Consider the following 22631-nt stretch of genomic DNA (forward strand, 5'->3'; position numbering starts at 1 on the left):
GGCTGAGTTCACATAGGAGTATACTAGTAGTGGTTCAGGACGGGTCACGGTTGGAAAGTTATGTGTGTGTGGTCCACGGTCAGTAGAAAGTTGGATGTGTTTGTGTCCCCCAGTTAGATAGGATTAAATCATATGCAGGATGAGGTCCTTGTTTGTAGGTACTTACAAATAGGGGTGTGTTTGTGTGAAACTCTACTGTTGGAATCTTCACACTTGGGGAGTATAGGGGGTGTGCATGTGCAGTCAAGTGGGCAAACAGCATGCCAATACTGTACTGCAGTATCTACTTTAAAATTAAAAATGTCATTTACCAACCATTTATTTGAAATAATGATGAATTAAAAGTAAATGCAAAATAAATCTTGTTACTTTGGTTTTTGATAGAACCAATGCCTACTACCACTACTGCGGCTCCAACTACAGTCAAAACTACTCAGCTTGTTTCTGGTAAGTAAAAGTAATTATATAATGCATGGAAATATATTCCTGTCATTTAATTGGTATGAATGTTTAATCATTGTGGTGTATCGATATCAAGAAATGTGACTTTCAAACAAAGTTCTCACATATTGTGGAGTATCACGGTAGCCTGCAATTTTGGGTTTGGTGATAGCGGGAAACAGGGTCATCTGACTGGAAGTAGCAACGGATTTCCTGTCAGATGAATGGATGAGCGAGTCAAAGGTGAGTGGAAGTTGGTGATGCCTCTTGTCCCTGTTTAAAATCGCTCCCTTATCTTTTGATGTGGATGGCTTCATCGACTCCTACCAAACCAATTGTCCTCTCTTTGAATCCCTTGCCAATCTACATGTAAGGAGTGGACAGTCTGTGGAATATAAACCATTATAACAGAGTGTTGCCATCAGTGACTTCAAATACAAGTAACTGTATGCAATCATGGAGGAGTTTGTCGAGATATCGGGTCTGGTATCTCGCAATTAGGTTGACTCGGACACAAAAGGAATAGAATATTCACGCTAGATCTTGCATTTTTAAGATAATTTATTTCAACGATCCACTCATTCTCTCTCTCCCTTCTGTGCCATAATCTTGAATGGCGGGATCGGTGCGATCCCGCATTGATTTAGGGCACCAAATCCTTCACCAAACAGATTAATCCGCACCCAATTACCGTTAATCAGAAATAATAAAATGAACCGGCAATACCAGGACATAACAGAGATACCAAAAGTTTATGGTCTCCTAAGACATAAAAAGTACTACCTCACAGAAAGAGTCCATACATGTATCGGTGGTCATATACTTTCTTAACGAGAAAGCCCCGCCAGATAACACAATTATTTAAATGCAATACAATTAATGCAAACACGTGGAGAATGTTATTAGCTACAATTTATTACCACCATTGTGTAAAACAAATTGGGATGATTGAGAAATTAGTGATTGACTAAATCAAAACCAGGTTGACTGCTCACATGCCGATACTTTTGTTCCTACGTGTAGAAGTATGCAGACCAAACCCGTGTCTCAACAATGGGAGATGTCTTCCCATAGGAAGTGGTCTGTTTGCCTACACATGCTTATGTCCAATGGACTATGCTGGTCTTACATGCGGTGTGCATCTAGAACGTAAGTAACTATGCCAAAACTAAACGTTTTCTGTATATTTTCGAACATATAGGTGTATTTATGCTGTTTCCCATGTTTTTATTATTTTAAGTAATAGCCATGGTGAGGTTGAAGCAGTGCATGCATGACCAGGGACATTTACCCTAATAGGCAAAGGAGCCCATGTACGCCATTAGATGAATCTTCACAATATTTGGCTTTGATGAGCAATGCTGTAGAGACTATACCCATTTATCGTTTAGTGTCTTTGAGGCTATTTTTGATGAAATTTTTGATGGGAACTTACCTCATCTGCTTAGTTTCACCATTGTAATGAATTAGGTGCACAGTAGCTGATGATGCACTACAAAATTCCTATTGCAGGTACTGCTGCTAACATTAAAATAAATGTAGATATTTATATAGCGCTTTATGCCGTAAACAGCCTCAAAGCGCTTTACATTTATTCCGCCGTCATTAGAATATGTCGGAACCACGTTTGCAGCCTACATGGCGCAGGGTTCATCAGTACAACGACTGTGACAACCCCTAACAGCTTCCCATTGCACCTGGGTGGGGTAAGGCAAGCGAGGCAAAGCGCCTTGCCCAAGGGCGCAACACGGTGGTGGGACGGGGACTCGAACCCATGCACATCAAGTAAGCTCTCAGATTATGAATCCAAGGCCGTAACCACTGAGCCACCTGTGCTACTGCACAGGACCCACCTGCAGATAGCAGCAGAGTATCTGTGTGTACCTACCGGGTACCTTGGCAGTACCTGTGCAGGCAGCCACAATAGGAATCTTGTAGTGTATGCATCTGTTTATAGTTTACACTGGCTCAGTCAAAATTTAGTGCATAACACACATATGAATTTAAGCTTACAGGAACTTCATTTACGTCTGCATTAGTGATTCAGGCTGCCATTTATTAGCTCATTCATTGTAATGTAATTGTTTTATGTGTACATTCTGTGTGCCATAGAAAATAACATGCACATATGAATTTAAGCTTACAGGAACTTCATTTAAGTCTGCATTTAGTGATTCAGGCTGCCATTTTATTAGCTCATTCATTGTAATGTTATTGTTTTTATGTGTACATTCCACGTGCCATAGAAAGCACTAATGGTCCACCGGAAACACGAAGTCAGCCTGTATTGTGCACTGGAGATCATTGTCGTGAGTGATGTTGTAGTTTGGTAATATACTAACTTACCCCCAACCCAAACTTTTAGTTTGATTACGGGTGCACTAAACCAGTTTGACGTGGTTAATTGCATCATTAATTTATATTACTAAACATCTACTAAAAAGTAATTACCCCACTTCAATATGAGATAATAATTAACTCAAAATCTGTGCATCAAAATTTAAAATTGAAATAGCAAAAGGAAACCCAGTTTTGTTTTGCAAATTTTGATGCCTCATTTGTCTTAATAGCCCAAAATTTGATGGAATGGTAACCTTTTGAATGTAAAAGACCCGCATTCAAAAGTTGCACCTAAACCCATTGAAAATGTTGCTAGAGTGCTTGGTCGTCACTGGTCACCCCCGGGTCATCCTTGACCAGTCGTGTAGAGAATGTAATGGTACACTGACTTAAAGTCATAATGTACGATCTCATAATATGAATTTGGTTAATTTTTTTCAAACCTGATTTTTTTGCATATTTGTAATGTTTACACATGTCACAACTTGCACCTAAATGGAATCAGCCAAATTTGTTGTGTTTGTAGGTAAACAGAGCAAAGTTCGACATAAAGTCATAATTCAAGAAATTATGACTTTATGTCCACCATAGAACTGCGTGTTAAAGCGGCCAAAATAACAAGCAGTGTTTCTTTCACGTTACCTCGTTATTTCAGCTCAAACTGGACAGAAACCATTCCCGATCATTATTACTAGTATTATTTCAGCATTTTGAGTATATAATGACAAATTTAAAATTTGAAGGAAATCGTACATTAAGCCTTTAAGTAGCTTTTTAGTGCAACTTTTGAAAATGCATCTTTTTCATTCAAGGAGTCACCATGTCTTTGAGCTATCCAGAGAAATGAGGTATCCAAATTTGCAGAATTAACCTGGGATTGCTTTTGATATTTCAGTTTCTAAATTTGATGCATATATTTCATAATAGAGAGGGGTAATTACTGATGGTAGGCGTTTATATCAAAATTGAAGATGGAAAGAATCGCTTTCAAATAATTCAAGCATTTTGATCAAAATATTGTTCAAAATGATTGAAATATTTGATGCATACATTTCCATTACGTGAGGTTTTCTATACCACCATCCATTTGATCAAGATGACAAATTTGCTATTTTGTAGTGAACATCAAAATCATTTTGTTATTGCTGGTGTAAAGAACTATATAAAAAGATTGCTTGATCAATATGTTTTCCTTGCTTTGTGGTAGAAATATTCAGCATCATTCCCATCAATCCTTTCTTTTGTCATCATCATTCTCACCAATGTCACTCACATTTGGTAGTCATAATTCAGGCTTTGATAATTATGGTATGATTTTAGATGAAGAGTAAAACCAAGAGTCATTAGTGTCATAGTGGCAGTACAACTATCATGACAAGCATTGTAAAAAGTTCCTTTACAGCCTCCGAATTGATACTACCTTAACAATTTTACGTTAACATGCATGTTGATGTTAAATAATCAATACCATCCATGTTCCAGAAACTGTTAACCATCTGTTTGAAACTCGCCTCATATCCATTCCATTATTAACTGTTTTGATATATGATTGTGGTGTATTAATATTGTCCAACCAATCAGCGGTAGGTCCGTGTGCGTCTCGCCCATGTCTTAACGGAGGCACCTGTGTACTGCGCACCCGAGTAGGATCGGATGACGATCTAGGATTTGAATGCGTCTGTGGAAACGGCTACATAGGAAACACATGCGCTTTCTTTGTTGAACGACGTAGTAGGTTACGATTCTAAATTAGTGGGCTGCATTGACTTTCCATCACAAATTCACAGAAAATTGAAATAAATTCATTATTAAAATGACCATTCAGGGTGCAGACACATGGCAATATAAATATACAGCTGTTTGTATTGAAGACTTTATCTGTGGCCATTATCTGCGTATGATTATTGGTGTGTGGGGGTGTGTGGGGGTGTTGGGGGTGTGTGTTTGTGTGCATGTTTGCATGTAACCGAGGACACACACACGACTTTGGACTATTAAATCGTGGACCTATCTAATGGGCATAGCACCCTAGGTTTGCAATTGCATGTCACAACTGTTTGAGATTGACCTAGGAGTTGAACCCATGCCCTTTGGGTCTTAAAGCCAACATTGAAATGGCTCGACTAATACAGGGTAAGCTATTAGGAGCATGGCTTTAAACCGATTTCTAATTTACATTGCTTCAATTTTGGTATAGCAATAACACATCGTGCATGATTGTGTTTAATAATTGGGTCAATGTTACAATAATTACAGGATTTTTTTCATGATTTTTGGCAGGTCATTTGTCTTGTTATTGATGCCATAAGGCCAATAAAACCCAAATGTGTGTATCCGGCATAAGCCTGTGTTTGCTGGTGGATATGTGTTGTGTGGGGTGTATGTGTCCATGTTTATATTCGAGTGTATCTTTGTTTTATCACTATTTCAAAAACAGTTAATGTTTGATAGTTATTGGTTTGCTATTTATACACAATATGTTTTAAGCTAGTAATAAGAGTAGGTGATTGGAAGTCAATGAGCCCAATAATGAAATATAAACTTAAATAAGATAATAAACTTAAATTATTTAATGCATGTAGCTATGCAAAAGTAGAAGCCTGTTAGATTTTATTGTAGTCAAATGAAAACCACACATTTTTGGCACATGCATGTACCATGTACAATGTATATTGTTTACTATGCAAATATAGCAGCTTATTCAAGTCCAATTAAAACCACAAACTTTTGGCACATGCACAATAATATATTATTTCATACATTAACCTATGCAAATACATGTATAGCGGTTTATTATAATAGTAAAATAAAAAAAACACCTTTTGGCACATACACAATAATATTATATTGTTCACTACATAAACCTATGGAAATATATCAGCTTATTATGATAATTAAAATTACAAACTTTTGGCAAATGCAAATAAGATTATATTTTTTACAATATATCCCTTTCAACAACTCCTCCTATACCTTTGTACAGGAGCCAACCATTGTTAATCCGTGATGAATCCACACTTTTACTGTAAGAAGGTATACTGTGAACGCGAGCGAGACTACTGGCGTTCTACGCGAGAGCGCATAAAATTCGTCATGCCTGGAACCTTTGTGCGTATGCAAGCTTACAAGTTGAATTCAGTATTTTTCAGGTAGCGGCTAAAGTTTGCCGTTTTATTCTGTAGTTTTATTACTGATATTAACAGAGAAATCATCTAAGTTTTTGTAAGACTTAGTGACAATGATTAACTGACATTTCCTCGTAAAATAATCGTGAATTGTACGATCTTTAGCTTCTTGTCGTTGTTGAAAGGGATTCAATCATGTTCCACCGTTGTTCATCACCGTTTAACAACTCGCGTCCGGCGCGTCTGCGTGGTTTACTTCGCTCGGGCAGCTAAAGCTGCCCTCGCCAAGTAAACCACGCAGACGCACGCTGCCGCATCGTTGTTAAACGGTGATGAACAACGGTGAAACATGATTGAATCCCTAATTCATAAATGCAAGTAGTTGTTCATATGGTATAATTTGAAGACTTGCCACATGTCATCATTGATGCAGAAATTATCTGGCACAAAACGAAAATAATCTTTTCGCCTATTCAAATTAAGTATTGTATTGTTGCCTGTCTGAATAACTTATGTCCATATATGTTGGTAATTAACCAGTAATTTTGATTTAAACAGTCTCTCAAAATAAAATGAGATTTGTACCTCGATATTTTGATGTGAAGACACATATCCACAAAATGAGCGTAATGTTGCAAGTTGGCAGATTCGAGATGTTCCAACTGTTGTGGTGATGTTCTTTGACATCTGTATTGGCAGTGGTTTGTCCTTTCAGAATGGGGGCCAAATTGAATACTGAGTACAGCATATTATGTCTCACTCACTATACAGGTGTCTTCAAACATCAAACAAAGAGCAGCAACTCAACAATAGATCTTTAAACCACCAACTTGCGACTTAACGCTCATTTTATAGGAACAGGTCACACATGTCTTCACCAGGAGAAATCCAGGGATGTTGTGATGGACAGTATCATCCTCAATCAGATATGATGTTTGGTTGAATCAATCATGAGTGTCCAATGGGGTTTGAGGTTCTGCCACGATACACTGCATTGATTTGACTAAAGGTCATCTCTGGTTGGTCACAAAGTTCATCCCAAAATCACTGGAGTTCTCCAGATGATGACACAATGTCTCCACATTGAAATATTTAAAGAATCTTAATTTTATTTTGTACAGTAAGACTTTTTAAACCAAAAGTAACATCAAAATACTCAATATTGTCCTTGCACTGTATACCCGGGACTGTAATACTGTATAGTGTCAAAATCTTTGTTAATCTGATCAGACTTGTTGAAATTGCTCTAGTATCGATCTTTATTGAAAAGAAGTTTAATATTAATATAGACCTTTTCAAATCAACATTGGAAATGTTTGGAAAACCAGGTCACATGCACGTGGTGTGTATATGCGTGCATAAATTCACAAAGGGCTCACCAGTGACACACATTACGCAAAGTACAACTAGCGGAGTGCTGCTCCCAATATATGTGTGTGATGACTGGATCATTAAAAACAGCTGTCTTTGGCTTTGATTTGAAAAGGCCTATTCTTCAAACAAAATTGATGCTTTTAAAGCCAAACAGCATGTCAGATCTGATTAACATAAGTTGTATTACACTCACATGTTGCTCAATGATACCTGCAGTGGAGTTCATTGGGAATTTCCGTGACGGATGATTCTGCAACGGCAAAACACCACACGTTGTCGTCGTCAACTTTGTAATGCGTTGTTGTCCAAATTCTGCTACTGGCAACGACGACAACATTTGGTGTTTTGCCGTCGCAGAACCATCCGTTGTGGAAATTTTCCAAAATTCGCTAATATCATAATCACAACAGCACTGGGCATAATAACCTGATGGGAAGATATATCAATGGTCACAAACCTGTGGGTATACTAACCCCCTGGTAATTATATGGCAATGTTCATCTGTCCTCCAAAGTAAAATTACAGCATGTGCAAATAAATATTATACAGCAGATATTACAGTTCAACTGCTCAGTTCCAGAAGCGGGTAATTAAGGGCAATAGCTGCCATGTGTAACTGCCATGTGTAGATGAGTACAATATACTGTGTGTAAATTGCCAAATGTTCACAGGGTAGCTATTGCACTTACCCACTTCTGGCACTGAGCAGTCAATTTTACATTGAAAACAGACTGATCCTATCTATAGACGAATCCGACCGCGCACTCTCGAAAGGGCGCCCTCTTACATAGCCGCCATTACGGGGGCCATTTGTGCAGCATAGCATAAGCAAACAACAACAATACTTTGGATATGCTTCACTAAGTTCACTTCACTGTCACCATCATCAAATTGCCATGGCTGCTTAGGCAGATGATGTTCGAGACATGGCCAAAACTAGAATTTCAAGGTAATTTACTTGTCAAAAAAGTGAATTTATGCATCTTTTTTCGCCGTAGCGTAGGCCTAAATATTGTAAAACAAAAGTGTTAAAAAGCATCGGTCGCTTAGCTCTGGCTTAAAGAACCGGATACAGGTGTATTAAAAATAGTTTTAACTTTTAAGCAGTATAAAATATCGCAAAATTTTCATCAGAAGTAGAGTTTTAAACTTAAAAAAATGCAAATGATGAATGCTTTTAATTAAGAAGCTACAAAAGAACAAGAAAATTATTGGTCTTTGACTGACGATTTTCTTCGGCGACGAATTGAAAGTCCAATGCGGTAGGCCTACTTCCCGATAAGGCCAATTGAAAATAAATAACGTCCCCACCCGATTTTTTGCAGATTTTCCAATATTTTTGTTATTTTTCTTCTTTGGTCCCTTTCTTTGTTTCTAAAATTGTTGCAATGAAAAGACATGTTTAGAAGTTCTTGCTTACCATTTATAAACATGTAGCCTATTGCAAACACTCTCTTCAAGCTAGGGGTAGGCCTTTGGGGAAATAACAAAAAATATTAGGGGCCTCCCCGTTTTTATGTGTTGCCAAAGCCTTTGCAATTGCAATTTTACACAGAAATGAATGGTAAAAAACAACATATAAATAACAAATAATCAGGGACTCCCTCACTGATTTTTGAAAAAGTCCGGACGGCACAAATCTTTGCAGGGTTCTTACACTTTATGAGCAAAAACATATGACTTCCCATGACTTTCTCTGGTATATAATGCACCAACCATTTTCATACAATTGTACTATTTGTGTACTTCAAAACCCTAACCATGCTAAGGGGCACTCTACTTTCAAAATATGCTTTAGTCCAACCACCTTCACATTGAAAAAATGACAATAGCAATTGGCATTTATTTTTTCAAAACAATTTTCAAAGAGGCTCCATTTTCAAGTTACAACACTTTAAAATGTCCACGTTCCCATATTCAACTATGCACGAAGCATTTTTAACCCGGGATTTTTAAAACCTTTGCACTGGCTTTATTACATGACCTGTGCATAAACTAACAATTCATTGATTCAGGTGGACCACCCACCAGAAGCTATAGGCCTAACATCGGGTTTTGTTAGGGCATGTTTAATGCATGGTTAATATTAATGTCGGAAATTATCTTGTAGGCCTATTACTTTGCACCAATATAGGGGGCTAGTGCTAACTAAATACCTTCAGACGACAAAGCATGTGTAGCAGTTATATAGCGCGGGTTAGATAATTAATAAAAAGTATGTGCATGAACCATCTGAAAGTCTGAAGTAAATGTGACATGATCAAGGGGGATGAGTCACTTGTCGGCAATTTTCAATTAGAAGTTTTTTGCATCATTTTCTAGCTAGCTGTTTACAAATTAATGCTACATTTTGATGCAAACTCCATCAAAATCGGACGTCTGATTACCGAGTTATGAGCAATTTATCAATGGCTGAAAACAATATAAAACAAAAGAATTTGAACACTGTTTTTGCCAATATCTCAAAAACAATATTAGCGACATCCAACTCATTCCCCTTGATCATGTCACAAATTATTTCGGAAATCATCTTGTAGGTCTATATTAAACATGTTAAATAAAAAAAACCAAAGTGCGAGCATTATCTGAAAGTCGAAACGATGTCGGGAATCATCTTAGGCCTATTATTTTGCACCAGTTAGTTAACTAAATACCTTCAGACGACAAAGCATGTACGTGTAGTAGTTAGATAGTTAATAAAATATTAATGTGCATGAACCATCTGAAAGTCGGACGTTAACTATATCGGAGATCATTCTATAGGTCTATTAAATAATTAAAAAAAATAATGTGCATACATGATCCGAAAGTCTGAACGAAAACGATGTCGGAAATCATCTTGTAGGCCTATTATTTCGCACCAATAGAGCTAAATAAATTTAGTTAACTAAATACCTTCAGACGACATAGCATGTGTAGGCCCCCTATAGCAGTTAGGCCCTAGATAGGTCTACTTAATAAAAAAATATTAATGTGCATGAACCATCTGAAAGTCAGAAATATTATTTCGGAAATCATCTTTTAGGTACATTAAATAAAAAAATTAATGTGCATTCATGCATGATCCGAAAGTCGGAACGAAAACGATGTCGGAAATCATCTTGTAGGCCTATTATTTTGCACCAAAATAGCTAAATAGTTAACTAAATACCTTCAGACGACGGAATAGTGGGCAAGTGGAATAATTTCTGTGCATAATTTACCCTATCAGCTGCAGGTGCTGGCCGGTAATGCGTGATTTCACTTTCCGATTTAGAAAGTAGGCCTAACAATCGGAACGGATTTTAAAAACACGGAAAAGGGTAATGAAAAAGCTAATTTAATTACCATTTTTGGTTTAAAATAATAGTATTAATCAGAGAAACTTTTTTTGGGGAGTAAATTGTGAAATTCCATGACTTTCCATGACTTTCAAGAGATTTTCTGAATTCCATGACTTTGCAGGCCTGGAAAATGAAAAAGCAAAATTCAGGACCCGTCTGAACCCTGTTGCTCTCACAAAAGCGTGTTACGTTTTTTATTGTAGGCCCTTGGCCCGAGTATATGCTTCGATCGTTTATTTGATAAATCATGAATGAATCCCACCTCTAGATCCCTCACTTGAAGTTAAACCTTGTCTAAAATAACACTACCAACATGCCAATATCAATGTCAATGCCGAGTAGGCCTACCAACCAAAAATAAATGACTAGTTAGGCCCAAGGCCTAGCATGCCAGGCCTAAAGTTGAGCATCAATATAATTGTAGGTCTAAATGCTCAAAAATGTTCCGACCATAGCTCCTCAAAATAAGGTAGACCTAATCATGAAAAAATTGTAGTATTAACCTGATTAAAATAGCTTAAAACAGATGAAAAGTGAACATACAACATGCACATGAACTTGAATCAAGCGCGAAATGGCCCCCGGCAATGGCGGACGCAACAGCGCCACCCACGGTTGAGGAGTAGAAACAGCTCCTGTCGGATTCGTGTATAATCCATTTGGCTTTCTCAAGATTTGTGCGTTTGTGTGTGAAACTCGCAATCAAAGGCAGTGCATCTGTACAGTACACAGTGTTATTGCCCGATATCTTTGTGGCAGAAATCGCCGTGATGGCAGGCTGAATCCATTAGTTTTTCAACAGCCACGCATGGCCATTTTGTTCCGACCTGTTTAATCTGTAGATGGTACATCATCTGCTTTAGACTATCTCTACCAGTGGTCTATGCTGCGCTAGTGTACCATGTTATCATGGTTATGGGTAACCCTGCAGTGTTTACGAATGAGGGCAGTAGTCTTTTTTTTTTTATTCTGCACATATAAAATCCGAACTTTTGTCAGTTTTTGATTTCAAAACGCACGGTTGTTTGTCAACATGCACGCTTAAGACTAGCATGTTCTTTCAACACATATATTCAAGTGCAAGCCTTACCATTGGTTTCTTTCGAAACCAAAAAATCATGGAAGATATATATATTCATCATTTTCTACCCTGGTATCCGAAGATATATCGTCTGAAAATCAATACATGTGTATCCGCTTGCATAGCAGTTACACATGTATTGATTTAGTTTCCCTGCCTGTACAATATAATTATTTACTAGGCGTTGTCGCACGATACATAGTTAAGTGGGTACACCGCGTATGATCATTATTAGAGAGCTTGCGAAATGACGTTACTTTAACTTTAACTTTAACGTCTAGAGGATTATAGAGGATTATGTATTCAAAACCACCTTGGTTTTGAATACATAATCCTCTATAATCCTCTAGACGTTAAAGTTAAAGTTAAAGTAACGTCATTTCGCAAGCTCTCTATTATGTTCTCAGAATCTTCCTTCCTATACTTTGTACAGAGTTGAAGAGTCCAATATAATCAACACTTGGACTCAAAACTTGGACTGTGTTGGATAGGCTCACTTTTTCCCCAAAAATTTTGTTTTCTACAATTTTTTGACCAAAATTCATTTTTGACTTGCTCATTCACATTTTTCACCCAAAATCACATTTTTCACCAAAAATCACATTTTTGACCCAAAATTACATTTGTGACCAAAAATCACATCACATTTTTGACCAAAAATCACATTTTTGACCAAAAATTACATTTTTGACCAAGAAAAGATTCTGAAAACATAATAATGATAAAATGTGACCATTACATCACGAATGAGCCGTAAATGTCCTCAATTGTATTCTGAGTTACAGTGTAAAATGGGCATGAAGGTCATCTTCATAGGTATTTCAATTTGGTGCTACGTGTATCTCATTAAATGAGGTACACGTATCACCAAATTGAGGTACCTATGAATACTACCTTCTCATGTCCATTTTACACTGTAACTCAGAATACAATTGAGGACATTTACTGCTCATTCGTGGTGTATTTGTCTAAATTGATGGATTTTTCACCCAATACAAAATTTATTGGTCTGCTATGAGTTTTAAAATATTGGACTCGACTTCGTCTCGTCCAATATTTTAAAACTCATAGCTCGACCAATAAATTTGTGTATTGGGTTCAAACCATCCAATTTTATATCACACATGTATCACATGTGAATGCTACTCTCTCAAGGAAGCAAAATGGACTATTAGTATATAACTAGATTTCGCGTATCTCGGGTTACCCAACACCCGTTACCCATAATACTCTACTTGTCCTGACCTTTCAGACTACTACGATATAGTTACGCCTCTCAATGATCAAGACACAACTTAATCAACTCTGCTCTGTAGCTGTGACGCTTACTTCGATCGGTACCCATAATCTGAAAACCCACCGTTCGCCTCTTCCAAGCCTTGTCCTGCTACCACATTGGAGGACCCGAAAATACCCTGAAATTCTAGTAGTATCTGCATGTAGGCCGTCAATTCAATCGGGAGAAATGTGAACGCAAACGGGTTCTATAGGCCTTACCATAACTGATTATTTTTATTTATGTTAATCATGTCTTGAAAATAGGCCTATTGGTCCGATGAGATGCACCTGTTAGTCACACTGTAATGCTTTCCGATGCGGTACTCTGCGCACATCCCCGTCGATACTCGCGATAGCACACATGAAAGCACGCGATATCGCATGCTCGCACAGACGTCTGAGATATCGCACGCAGCAGTCGCTGATATCGCACCGCTGAACGCGAGTAAGCGCTGGGACGGACGGACACTCTGTGATTAGTATTAAGATATGCCCACAAATGAAGATTAAGTATCTGCTATTGGAGAAACTACATTGGGCTATTCCAGTTTAAATCCATACACCCTATGGAAGACATGACCTTAATCTTCCACACAGGGAGTGTGAACTTCAAATGGAGTTACCTGAATAGGTGATTACATTTGAAGTCTACACCCCCTGTGTGGGAGATTAAGGTCATGTCTACTATAGGGGTGTATGGATTTAAACTGGAACAGCCTATTTTGATGTTAAGGGCAGACCAATTCAAAAATACATGTTCGCAAAAGTAAAAGGACATTTTGCAGACTGGGCTCAAAATATGCAAGGGCTAAGAGCACTTGGCCTTGTTTTTTTCTTTTTTTTTAGAATATGCTCAACATAGCCCTAGTCATCAACAAATTATTTTGACCCTGTTTGTGTTTAGTTTGGAGGACAGTAATGGCTAATTATTCATAATATAAAGCAGTGCGCTCTCAGTTTGAGGATTGGGGACACTAATTTTAATGTCACTGTGCTTTTAAAGATATATTTTGGCAAATTCATATGTGTATAAGTATCAATAATTTTGTAAAATGCTAAAAATATGAAGGGATGGTTTTAAAGCACAAAACAGTTACTTGATTGGGTAATATCTTACAAGTGCAAGACTGAAACATCACTTGTATTCTGTTTAAAGACACTCCTATCCTGGAAAACATTAATAGCTAACATGTAACTTGTAAGGTCATCCCTTAAATGCTGAAATATAGATTTGTCTTCAAATCATTGTAATACATTATTTTGCAAATGAACGTGGAAATGATGAAAAGGTAATTATTTTTTCTATCAGGTCCAGCAAAAAATCCAAATATTACAACAATATCAGCCACCACCTCAGCCTCTACAACCAAACAGATTTCATCGCTTGATCCTCAAGTACCGGACAGTACACAAATTATTATGCAAGAACCTACAGCAGCTGCAGCAGAGACTACACCCCATGAGCCACAAAGTAAGCAATGTACTATTTGGATATTTATGGGTATCTAACGTATCTTCATGCATTTTACAATATTTAAGCAACATGAGGCATAAATAAAAAAAAGTGTGCTTAGCACCATATTCTCTATTAACTCTGTTAAAAACACTCCACATTGAAAACAATATGACCTGTTGTTTACTATTAGTAATATTATTTTTATGTGAAAATCATTTTGGCTCAATTTTCTTTATAACAAAATAGCATCAATTAATGTACTTTGTCATGGGAACAAAGCTCTGAATGTCCCATATATGAAACAGGTTAGGCCAAAAAAAAAATTGTTTGTTTGTCCATAGAGGCTTATGAAACAAAATAAAAAAATAAAAAAATAAAAAAAAAATAAAAAAAAAAAAAAAAAATAAAAAAAAAAAAAAAAAAAAAAAAAAAAAAAAAAAAAAAAAAAAATAAACAATAAAAATTAAAATTAAAAAAAGACACGGTCGGGACCAGGGTACACGGTCGGTTGGACGTGGACAAACAAACAATTTTTTGTTGGCCTTATTGGTGTCTTTGACAGTGATAACATGTTGAACCAAGATGATACGTAGTAAATACTTTTACTAAGATTGTTTCTTTACTGTATAAATGATCTTAATTTCCTGCTTGCATAATGAGTTAGTGCTAATTACAAAAGTTACCTATGGGACAATCATCCCATGTATAGAAAAAGAAAGAAATGGCAGAATGAATTCTGATTATTTCAACAAATGTGACCTGCTCTGACAAAACCAGGAACAAGTCGCAATTTTGACATTTCATTATTTGAATAGAAATGTAAGCAACAGACAATAAGCTTTAAAATGATACCAACATTATATACATAGCATCAATACTTTTTAAGATATGTATAATTTTGTAAATGATCCCTTGATATTTTTGCCAAATTGCTATTCTGAGTAATGGGCCAATTAGTTTCCTGCCTTACACAGGATTGAATAGAGATGATCATAGTTCAACTGCTATTTATTCATTAAATAACCTCCTTTTAATAAGCACTTTCAAGGATTTAATGAAACTCCACTTAATCCCACAGTCTAATACCATGAAATTATGAATTCAAAAATTTGATTTTTTTTTATGGGAATGACATCTTTAAAGGCCTATAACTCAAAAATATGTCTGGCGACTTGTTCCGGGTTTTGTTGGAGCTGGTCACAAATAACAATACCCTCTCACTGCAAAATTAAGCGCACATTATTATCGTGTTAAAACCTGCAGCTTCCTGTAACATATTTATGGGAGAAAACTTGGGTACTTTATCTTAGACTTGCCCTCGATGGTTTACAAGCAGAATTTATGGTTTACAAGCAAAAACTGTACAAAATATCCTTAAACTGTTCAACTCATGTTCAATTTTGAATTAACCATAAAGGAGGAATCCAGCAAAAGTGGTGTATTTGTTACCATCGCTATGTACTGTACGTGTACTGCCACTTTCATTACTTAACCACACACTATTGCCTGTGGTCAACTGCAGTACAACAGTAATGGATGATTGCTGATAATCATTTGCAGAATTACGAACATACGCGGTGGCAATCCGTGTGCCATCTTTAACCAGTGAAATATGTGGGTCGTGACTTGCACTAGCACTTGCAATGGTAAATGTAAAAACATAGGTGCCTGGGAATTGACACATGAACTTGTTAGTTACAGAGTTATAATGATTGCCAATGTTTGTTTCTACTATGTCAAACGTTAACACTTGGCTATTAGTTAGAGTTTGAGAAGATGTTTTTATGACTGTGAAAGCCGATTGTCTTATTTCCGGTGCTGTGCCGTTACTGCCCTTCTCACCGATTGGTCCTGGTTGACCGGCAAGTCCTGGACTTCCTCGCATGCCGTTTGGGCCAACTTTTCCCGGTAAACCACGCGGTCCAGAAGGCCCGGGTTCTCCCATCTCACCGCTTGGGCCCAGGGGGCCAGGAAAACCCCTTTCACCGGCAGGTCCGACACTTCCTGCATCACCACGATCTCCTTTAAATCCATCTCTTCCGGGTAGGCCATTGTTGCCGGGGGAGCCATTGTTGCCAGGGGAGCCGGGCATTCCATTACCGGGTATACCTGGGATGCCTGCAGGGCCTTGGCAGCAGGAATTACAGGTCCCTGTTTGGTTGGTTTGTGATGCGACTCCCAATATGAGACCAGACACAACAAGCATTAGGGATGCAATAGCTGGTAGAGATGTGTACATGTTGTTTCTGTGACTGGAGATAAAAGGAAAAAACACAAGATCTTAGATACTTGCGAAAAACTAGTTGGATTGCATGTAAATAAGCATGTAACAAAAAGGATTTCAAGTCTTAACCCTAACTGCCTAAGGGCTTTTTGGCGACAGAAGGAAGGAATAAAGAGAGGAAACAAAGAAAGAAGTTGTTTGCTCTGGGTGGGATTTGAACCTGAGAACCCTCGCATGCCAAACACTGGGTCGGCGACACTTTGCCACAGGTGTTGGGCTTCGCTGGCCAGTGAAACCGTGCCTATATATCACTTAGGGCGATTGCATCATCACACCACGTGGGATGCACGCACGAACAGTGCATATATGTGATGCGATCAAGCAAAATCAGTCTGAATTCGGGAAATATTGATTTTGAGATACAGCTAAACAAAGGAAATATTTCCTTTTGTTTCCTCTTTGTTTTGGAAACTCTTTAATTGCTCATATCTTTGAAACTGGTCGTTCAATTTCAATGGGGTTTTCTGCAAAATCCAGCTTTGTAAATGCTATTTGCTATTCTATAAGAAACTGAAAATTTAATATTTCCGAGTTCCGACTGATTTTGCTTGATCGCATCACATATATCAAGTAGTATTTTGTAGTACCTTGTCCTGTTAGGGTAAATAAACTATCATATTTTCGAACTGAAATGGCAAAAAGCTGTTAATTCCTGTGTATTTATTTTTTCCACTGGCCCCAATATTGCTAAAGAAGTTTTAATTACTGTAAAACAACTTAATTTCGCTATCAATTTAATTTTGCTTATTCTGCTAATCACTAAATTAAATTGCCGCACGCTAAATAGTTCATTTATAATGGTTTTACATAGCAAGATGATGCAAATTCGTGAATTTAAATTGCCTTAAAAAGACAACTTCTTGCCAATTTGGCAAATTAAGGTGGTACGAAAGGCAAAATCAAGTTGCTCTGATTGAGATTAAAATAGACTTGTTGCAGAGAGATATGCAAAATAATCTTAATTCCAAAATTTGAGCCAAATCGGACAAACGGTTTTTGAGATATTGTTGTTGAAAGATTCTTTGTATTCTTTTGTTTTTGCCAATATATTGATGAAGTTAATGAGGAAAATTGGCAAAATGTGCTCATTAATATTAATTTTTGCCAATATTTTCCCAATATTTTATGAATAAACCTTCATACTACTTTTACCTTTAAAATTTTGACCTGAAACTTTGCCAATGTGTCTCTATGACCTAAACCTTTAACATGTGATTTTCCGCCCATCTAATTTGCATATTTGCATAATTAATTAGCTTTAAGTATAATGCTAATTAATTATGCAAATATGCAAATTAGATGGGCGGGAAAATCACATGTTAATGTTTTAGGCCATAGAAACACATTGGCAAAGTTTCATGTCAAAATCATATAAAATAAAAGTAGTATGAAGGTTTATTCATAAGATCTTGGTATAATATTGGCAAACATGAATATTCATGAGCACATTATGCCAATTTTCCTCATTAACTTCATCAATATATTGACAAAAACAATAGAATACAAAGAAACTAAAAACATGTATATCTTGACAACCGTATGTCCGATTTCCTTCAAACAAAAACTATTTTGCTCAGTGTATTAAGCTTAACTTATTCAATCTATTCAAATGGTTCTAAATTCAGTTTCTGTTTTCCAAAAACATTGTTTCGAACCCCCTTAAGTGTTTTACAGTACTTAACAGCCATTAAGTAATGTTAATAACTGAGACGTCACCCAGACACAAGGAAAAAAAGAAAAAATCACCAGTTTATCAAAACCTACTTAAATATCAATTATCCCTTTCCCACCATACCATAATCATTCAATGTTATCTGAAATATTGAATGTGGTTGAATAAATTCAACAGATGTTGAAATTTTGCAGCTATAAAGTTATATCAAGTTACAATGTACTGATTTTACAGCTCATTAATGTCAAATGTTTTTAAATACTTTGTGTTTCTCTTTTAATTACTCATTATAATAACTTGGGTTTTTGTTTAATTGTAGTACAACTTATTTTACCAGTTGAATGATTTTCTCGAACACTTAAGGTTTTAATGCTGTATAATATTTATATAATGTATTTTAATGTTGTATAATATTTATGTAAGCTCAATTTTTATATGGTTTTATATAAATATATGATCTACGTATATATTTTAAGGCCCTACTGAAAATCAATATTGTAATAATTGTTGAGTAGGTTACCCTGTTTAAATATGGTTAATAAATAAATAAATAAATAATAAATAAATAATAATAATTCATCAGGACAGCAAAATAAATTAAAAATATCTAAAATATATTTATTTTAGAAACAATGCTTCAACATTTTTGGTATGGGGATGTGCCATACAGGCTCTGGAATTCTGGATTTCTTTATACCTATATAGAAGCCTGAGTACAAATTGTGCTAAAAGTCACATGATTCAAGTAAGTTTTTCAACCAAAATATCTGACTTCATATTGAAGATTTCACTTATCCGATATCAAGAATTGTTCAGTGTTTTTTAAAAGTTCCACATCTGTGCCAAATATGATGTATTTCCTATCAAGGGATGTAAGATTTCTCCAATAGATTGCACAGTCCTGGGGGGGGGGGACTGCCATTACAAGGTGGACACCATGCTCATGTATGGACTTTCAAAATGGACCCTAAACAAGTAATTATCCTTCGATCTCAGAATACCCTAAACAAGTATTTTGTCATGTTTTCCCCACCCTGAACAAGTATTTTCAAATCAAGTCTGAAATCATACCCTTTTCAAGTAAGCCTTTGCCTGATGAATTCCTGTTTATGTCGTGGAGAACCTCCGTATGTTAGCCTAAGTTCCCAGGTCAATATCGCGCAGACATATGTAGAGACACTGTGCGTAGTACCTTCTCCTGTATGGGGATTATCACTAATTTATCAGGGGTCCCGCTATTGCTCAATTGCGACGAGAAGTCGGGATTGTCAGCGAACCGGGTCACCGGCACAAAACACGATTAGCTACAATTGATTACGACCGATTATGTCTCAAATATTTTATTTTCATGAATAGTAAAATATATACCCTTTACACGCATCCAAGGTGTTGTAAAAGTATACCCGTTTTTCACCCTTTGCACTGTACGCGCGTACATCGCCCGTCCGTGAAAAACTACCCTTTTTACGCGTTTTTGTACAAGAGCATGGTGTCCACCTTGTAATGACAGTGGCCCCCCTGGGTGCACAGTACGACTTGATAATGGGGATAAAGGATCCATGTGCTATGAGGCTTTTGCCCTGTTAATTACACTCCAGTATTCATCCATTTTCAATAATATCAGTGTCACACCAAAATGAATCAAGCTATTTCAATCAAAGTAAAAGAATAAGTAGGTGAAATGTGTGACATTGTATCGCACATATTGAAACTAGATTCACTTTTGATTAGATATTTTTAATATTTTTATCGAACAAGGTGTAGATAATTCTGGGACACCCTGTATCTGTTTAGAAGGATATCAATGTACAGTACATTCCTGATATGGCTGATGTTTATCATGAGAAGTTTCCAGACAATTTTCGACTGCGCATAATATATACGCATAATGTTCTGTACATCGGGCCCCACAATAAACAAGCTTATACAAAGAGGGGCAAAGAGGGGCATCATTTGTTTTACTGCGTGACACATTTCTGCATTTATTCAAGATGGCAAATTTGTCAAAAATGCATTTTTCAAATTCTTTGCCACTTTGCACTCTACTGATTATCTTTTGATGTAACGGAAGTGATTTTACAAAGGTACATTTCTTGCTTTTCCGATTTGTTTTAAATTGTTTCTGAAGACAAAAACTCCTTAAAAAATAGACATTTCACTTGTTTTCAAAAAATTGTTTTAAACTTGTTTTTTACCCCATAATTTCCCTCATTTATCGAATATCTGCCCTTCCAATACAATAAGTTGTGACTTCAAAGTGTTTGGCAACTGTTTAACCCTGATGCAAAACTAAATCTTGATGCAAAAGTAAAAATTTAGTCCTTATAGCTTGGGTGGTCTAAGCGTCAGGATCGCTGTAAATTACTTTGCTTCAGTTATTTATTAGTATTGTAAAAATCTAACATCCTTCGAGGTGCCTCAGTTCAAAGCAAAATTGTGAAATTACCCTCAAAACAACTGAAGTACAGTCATTATCCTCTAAAGAACCAAATGTAAATAAGTTAGCTTACCAATTCCAAGAAAATCTGGCCCAAGCAACTGTGTTGCATTCAGCTTTCAAAGAACATAGTATTTGAATTCATTAATGTCTGCTTCAATGTCAGCATAGGTGTAAAATCCTAGGAGCTAGAAGTTCTCAGTCTTGAGCTGGAGTGTGAAAAAAAACTGCTTAACTGATTTTGAAGAGCAGACTGAAGTAATTTATTGAAGACACCAGATTGTAGATGTGTGTATCCTAATGCAAACAGAAATTGTTTCTGTGATGATAAAACTGCAAAGTGATATTTATATGATAACAGGGGAAAAGGGAGAAAAAAAGATCCAAGGTTAACTAGCCTGACAACAGGAGAAGCAATTTGATTGGCTGCCTTAACCTACTGCTTCATATTAAAACTCCTCCTCTATTTCTTTCATTTTATTTTTAATTTGTTTACTGTGGAGATCTCTGTATCTTATTATGAAATGAATAGGATGATTATTCTAACAATAGATAAGCAGACCTCCATAATAACATTTTGCCCAGGGATGTACAAAACTTAGCCAGACCATGGGATGTGTTTCAGTTTACTATCAAGTTTCACTTACTTGGCTTGAAAATGGAACATGGGACAATAGGAGAAGGAACTTGGCAGCTTAAATCTCACCTAGAAGACATAAATTTGACGAAAAAGGTGACCCAAAAATACATAAGAAAAAAATTAATTAATATTGGCATTTATATGGCACCTTTTCCAATTTGCTCAAAGTGTTTTACATGTATTCCGCTGTCATTAGAATATGTCACACCATTTGGCAGCCAACAATAGGTATGACTACTCCTAACAGCTCCCTATCATACACCTGGGTGGAGTGGAACAAGTGAGATACAGTGTCTTGCCCAAGGAAACTACATGTTGGCCCTATAAGGGGGTTTAAACCCACAACCTTGCGATCATGAGTCGGACGCCCTAACCGGTAGGCCACAGTGCAGATGTTTCCTACGATTCCTATTCAAACTGAAGCTAAATTTGCACAACAAGATGAAAGCTAAGAACCCATTAAGATTTTCATGAATAAAAGCATGGAAAATATCAGGCCCCTGACAGTAAATTTCGCTGATCCACCATGTTCTTTTCCATCCCAGCATGATCTAACCAGCGATTCCCCCTGTTGTTTTGGTTCCACGCCAGCACCCCCGGTACACGCATGGAGGTCGCCATCTTGGAAAAAGGGGGTGCTCGATGGTCGCCAGCACCAGAAGCACCATTACTATGCGTAACAGTACGCATTCCCGACTGTCAATCATCGGGGGTCAAGCTTGACAACGATATCTGAATAGGCTATCGCCAAGTCTTACGTGTAGGCGCGAAATTAAGGTTAATTTTCGTGATTGAAACAGTGTTTTTCTTGTATAAGTATTGGCCTGGATAGTGGGATTGTTGGTCGATTTGATGTATTTAATAAATAAAGTTCATGGATGCGCTAAAAATATTATTAAAAGTATAGCTGTTCAACATTTGAAAAAAATGCACTGTAGCAGGCTTGGAAAAGTCTAACCTTGGATGCAGCTAGCCGTAAATTTTATTACTTGAACGCGGAGCATGGACGCAATGCAGCCGGTTGAAGTCGCGGTAGTGTTCCAGGCCTACGCGATGGCAGGGCAATGGCGGCTTCCATGGTTTTATTACTTTTATCATAGAGTGACACTTCCCAATCTTATTTCTTCCCTGAAAATAATGTGTCATGTCAAAAGCAGACACTTTTGGGCAGGATCGTAAA

The 22631-nt window shown here is 36.8% G+C and overlaps 2 protein-coding genes across 2 annotated transcripts in view; one reads left to right on the top strand and one right to left on the bottom strand.

The window, feature by feature from the left end:
* LOC140152411 (uncharacterized) overlaps window positions 1-22631 on the top strand; it is a 77559-nt gene that overhangs the window by 3855 nt on the left and 51073 nt on the right. The window contains exons 4-7 of the mRNA XM_072174717.1: window positions 385-447; window positions 1465-1590; window positions 2688-2750; window positions 14272-14433. Coding sequence (XP_072030818.1) covers window positions 385-447; window positions 1465-1590; window positions 2688-2750; window positions 14272-14433 — 414 coding nt within the window. The remainder of the gene's footprint in view (window positions 1-384; window positions 448-1464; window positions 1591-2687; window positions 2751-14271; window positions 14434-22631) is intronic.
* On the bottom strand, window positions 14909-21146 carry LOC140151981 (uncharacterized). Its single transcript, XM_072174283.1, has 2 exons — window positions 20885-21146; window positions 14909-16670 (listed from the first exon to the last, which is right to left on the bottom strand). The coding sequence occupies exon 2, from the start codon at window positions 16655-16657 to the stop codon at window positions 15824-15826; it is 834 nt and encodes a 277-aa protein (XP_072030384.1). The 5' UTR covers window positions 16658-16670; window positions 20885-21146; the 3' UTR covers window positions 14909-15823.

This window comes from Amphiura filiformis, chromosome 5 (assembly GCF_039555335.1).
Source record: "Amphiura filiformis chromosome 5, Afil_fr2py, whole genome shotgun sequence".
NCBI lineage: Eukaryota > Metazoa > Echinodermata > Ophiuroidea > Amphilepidida > Amphiuridae > Amphiura > Amphiura filiformis.

Bases quoted from the DNA above. Each gene is read 5' to 3' on its own strand.
- LOC140151981 (XM_072174283.1), bottom strand. From the start codon at position 16,657: ATGTACACATCTCTACCAGCTATTGCATCCCTAATGCTTGTTGTGTCT.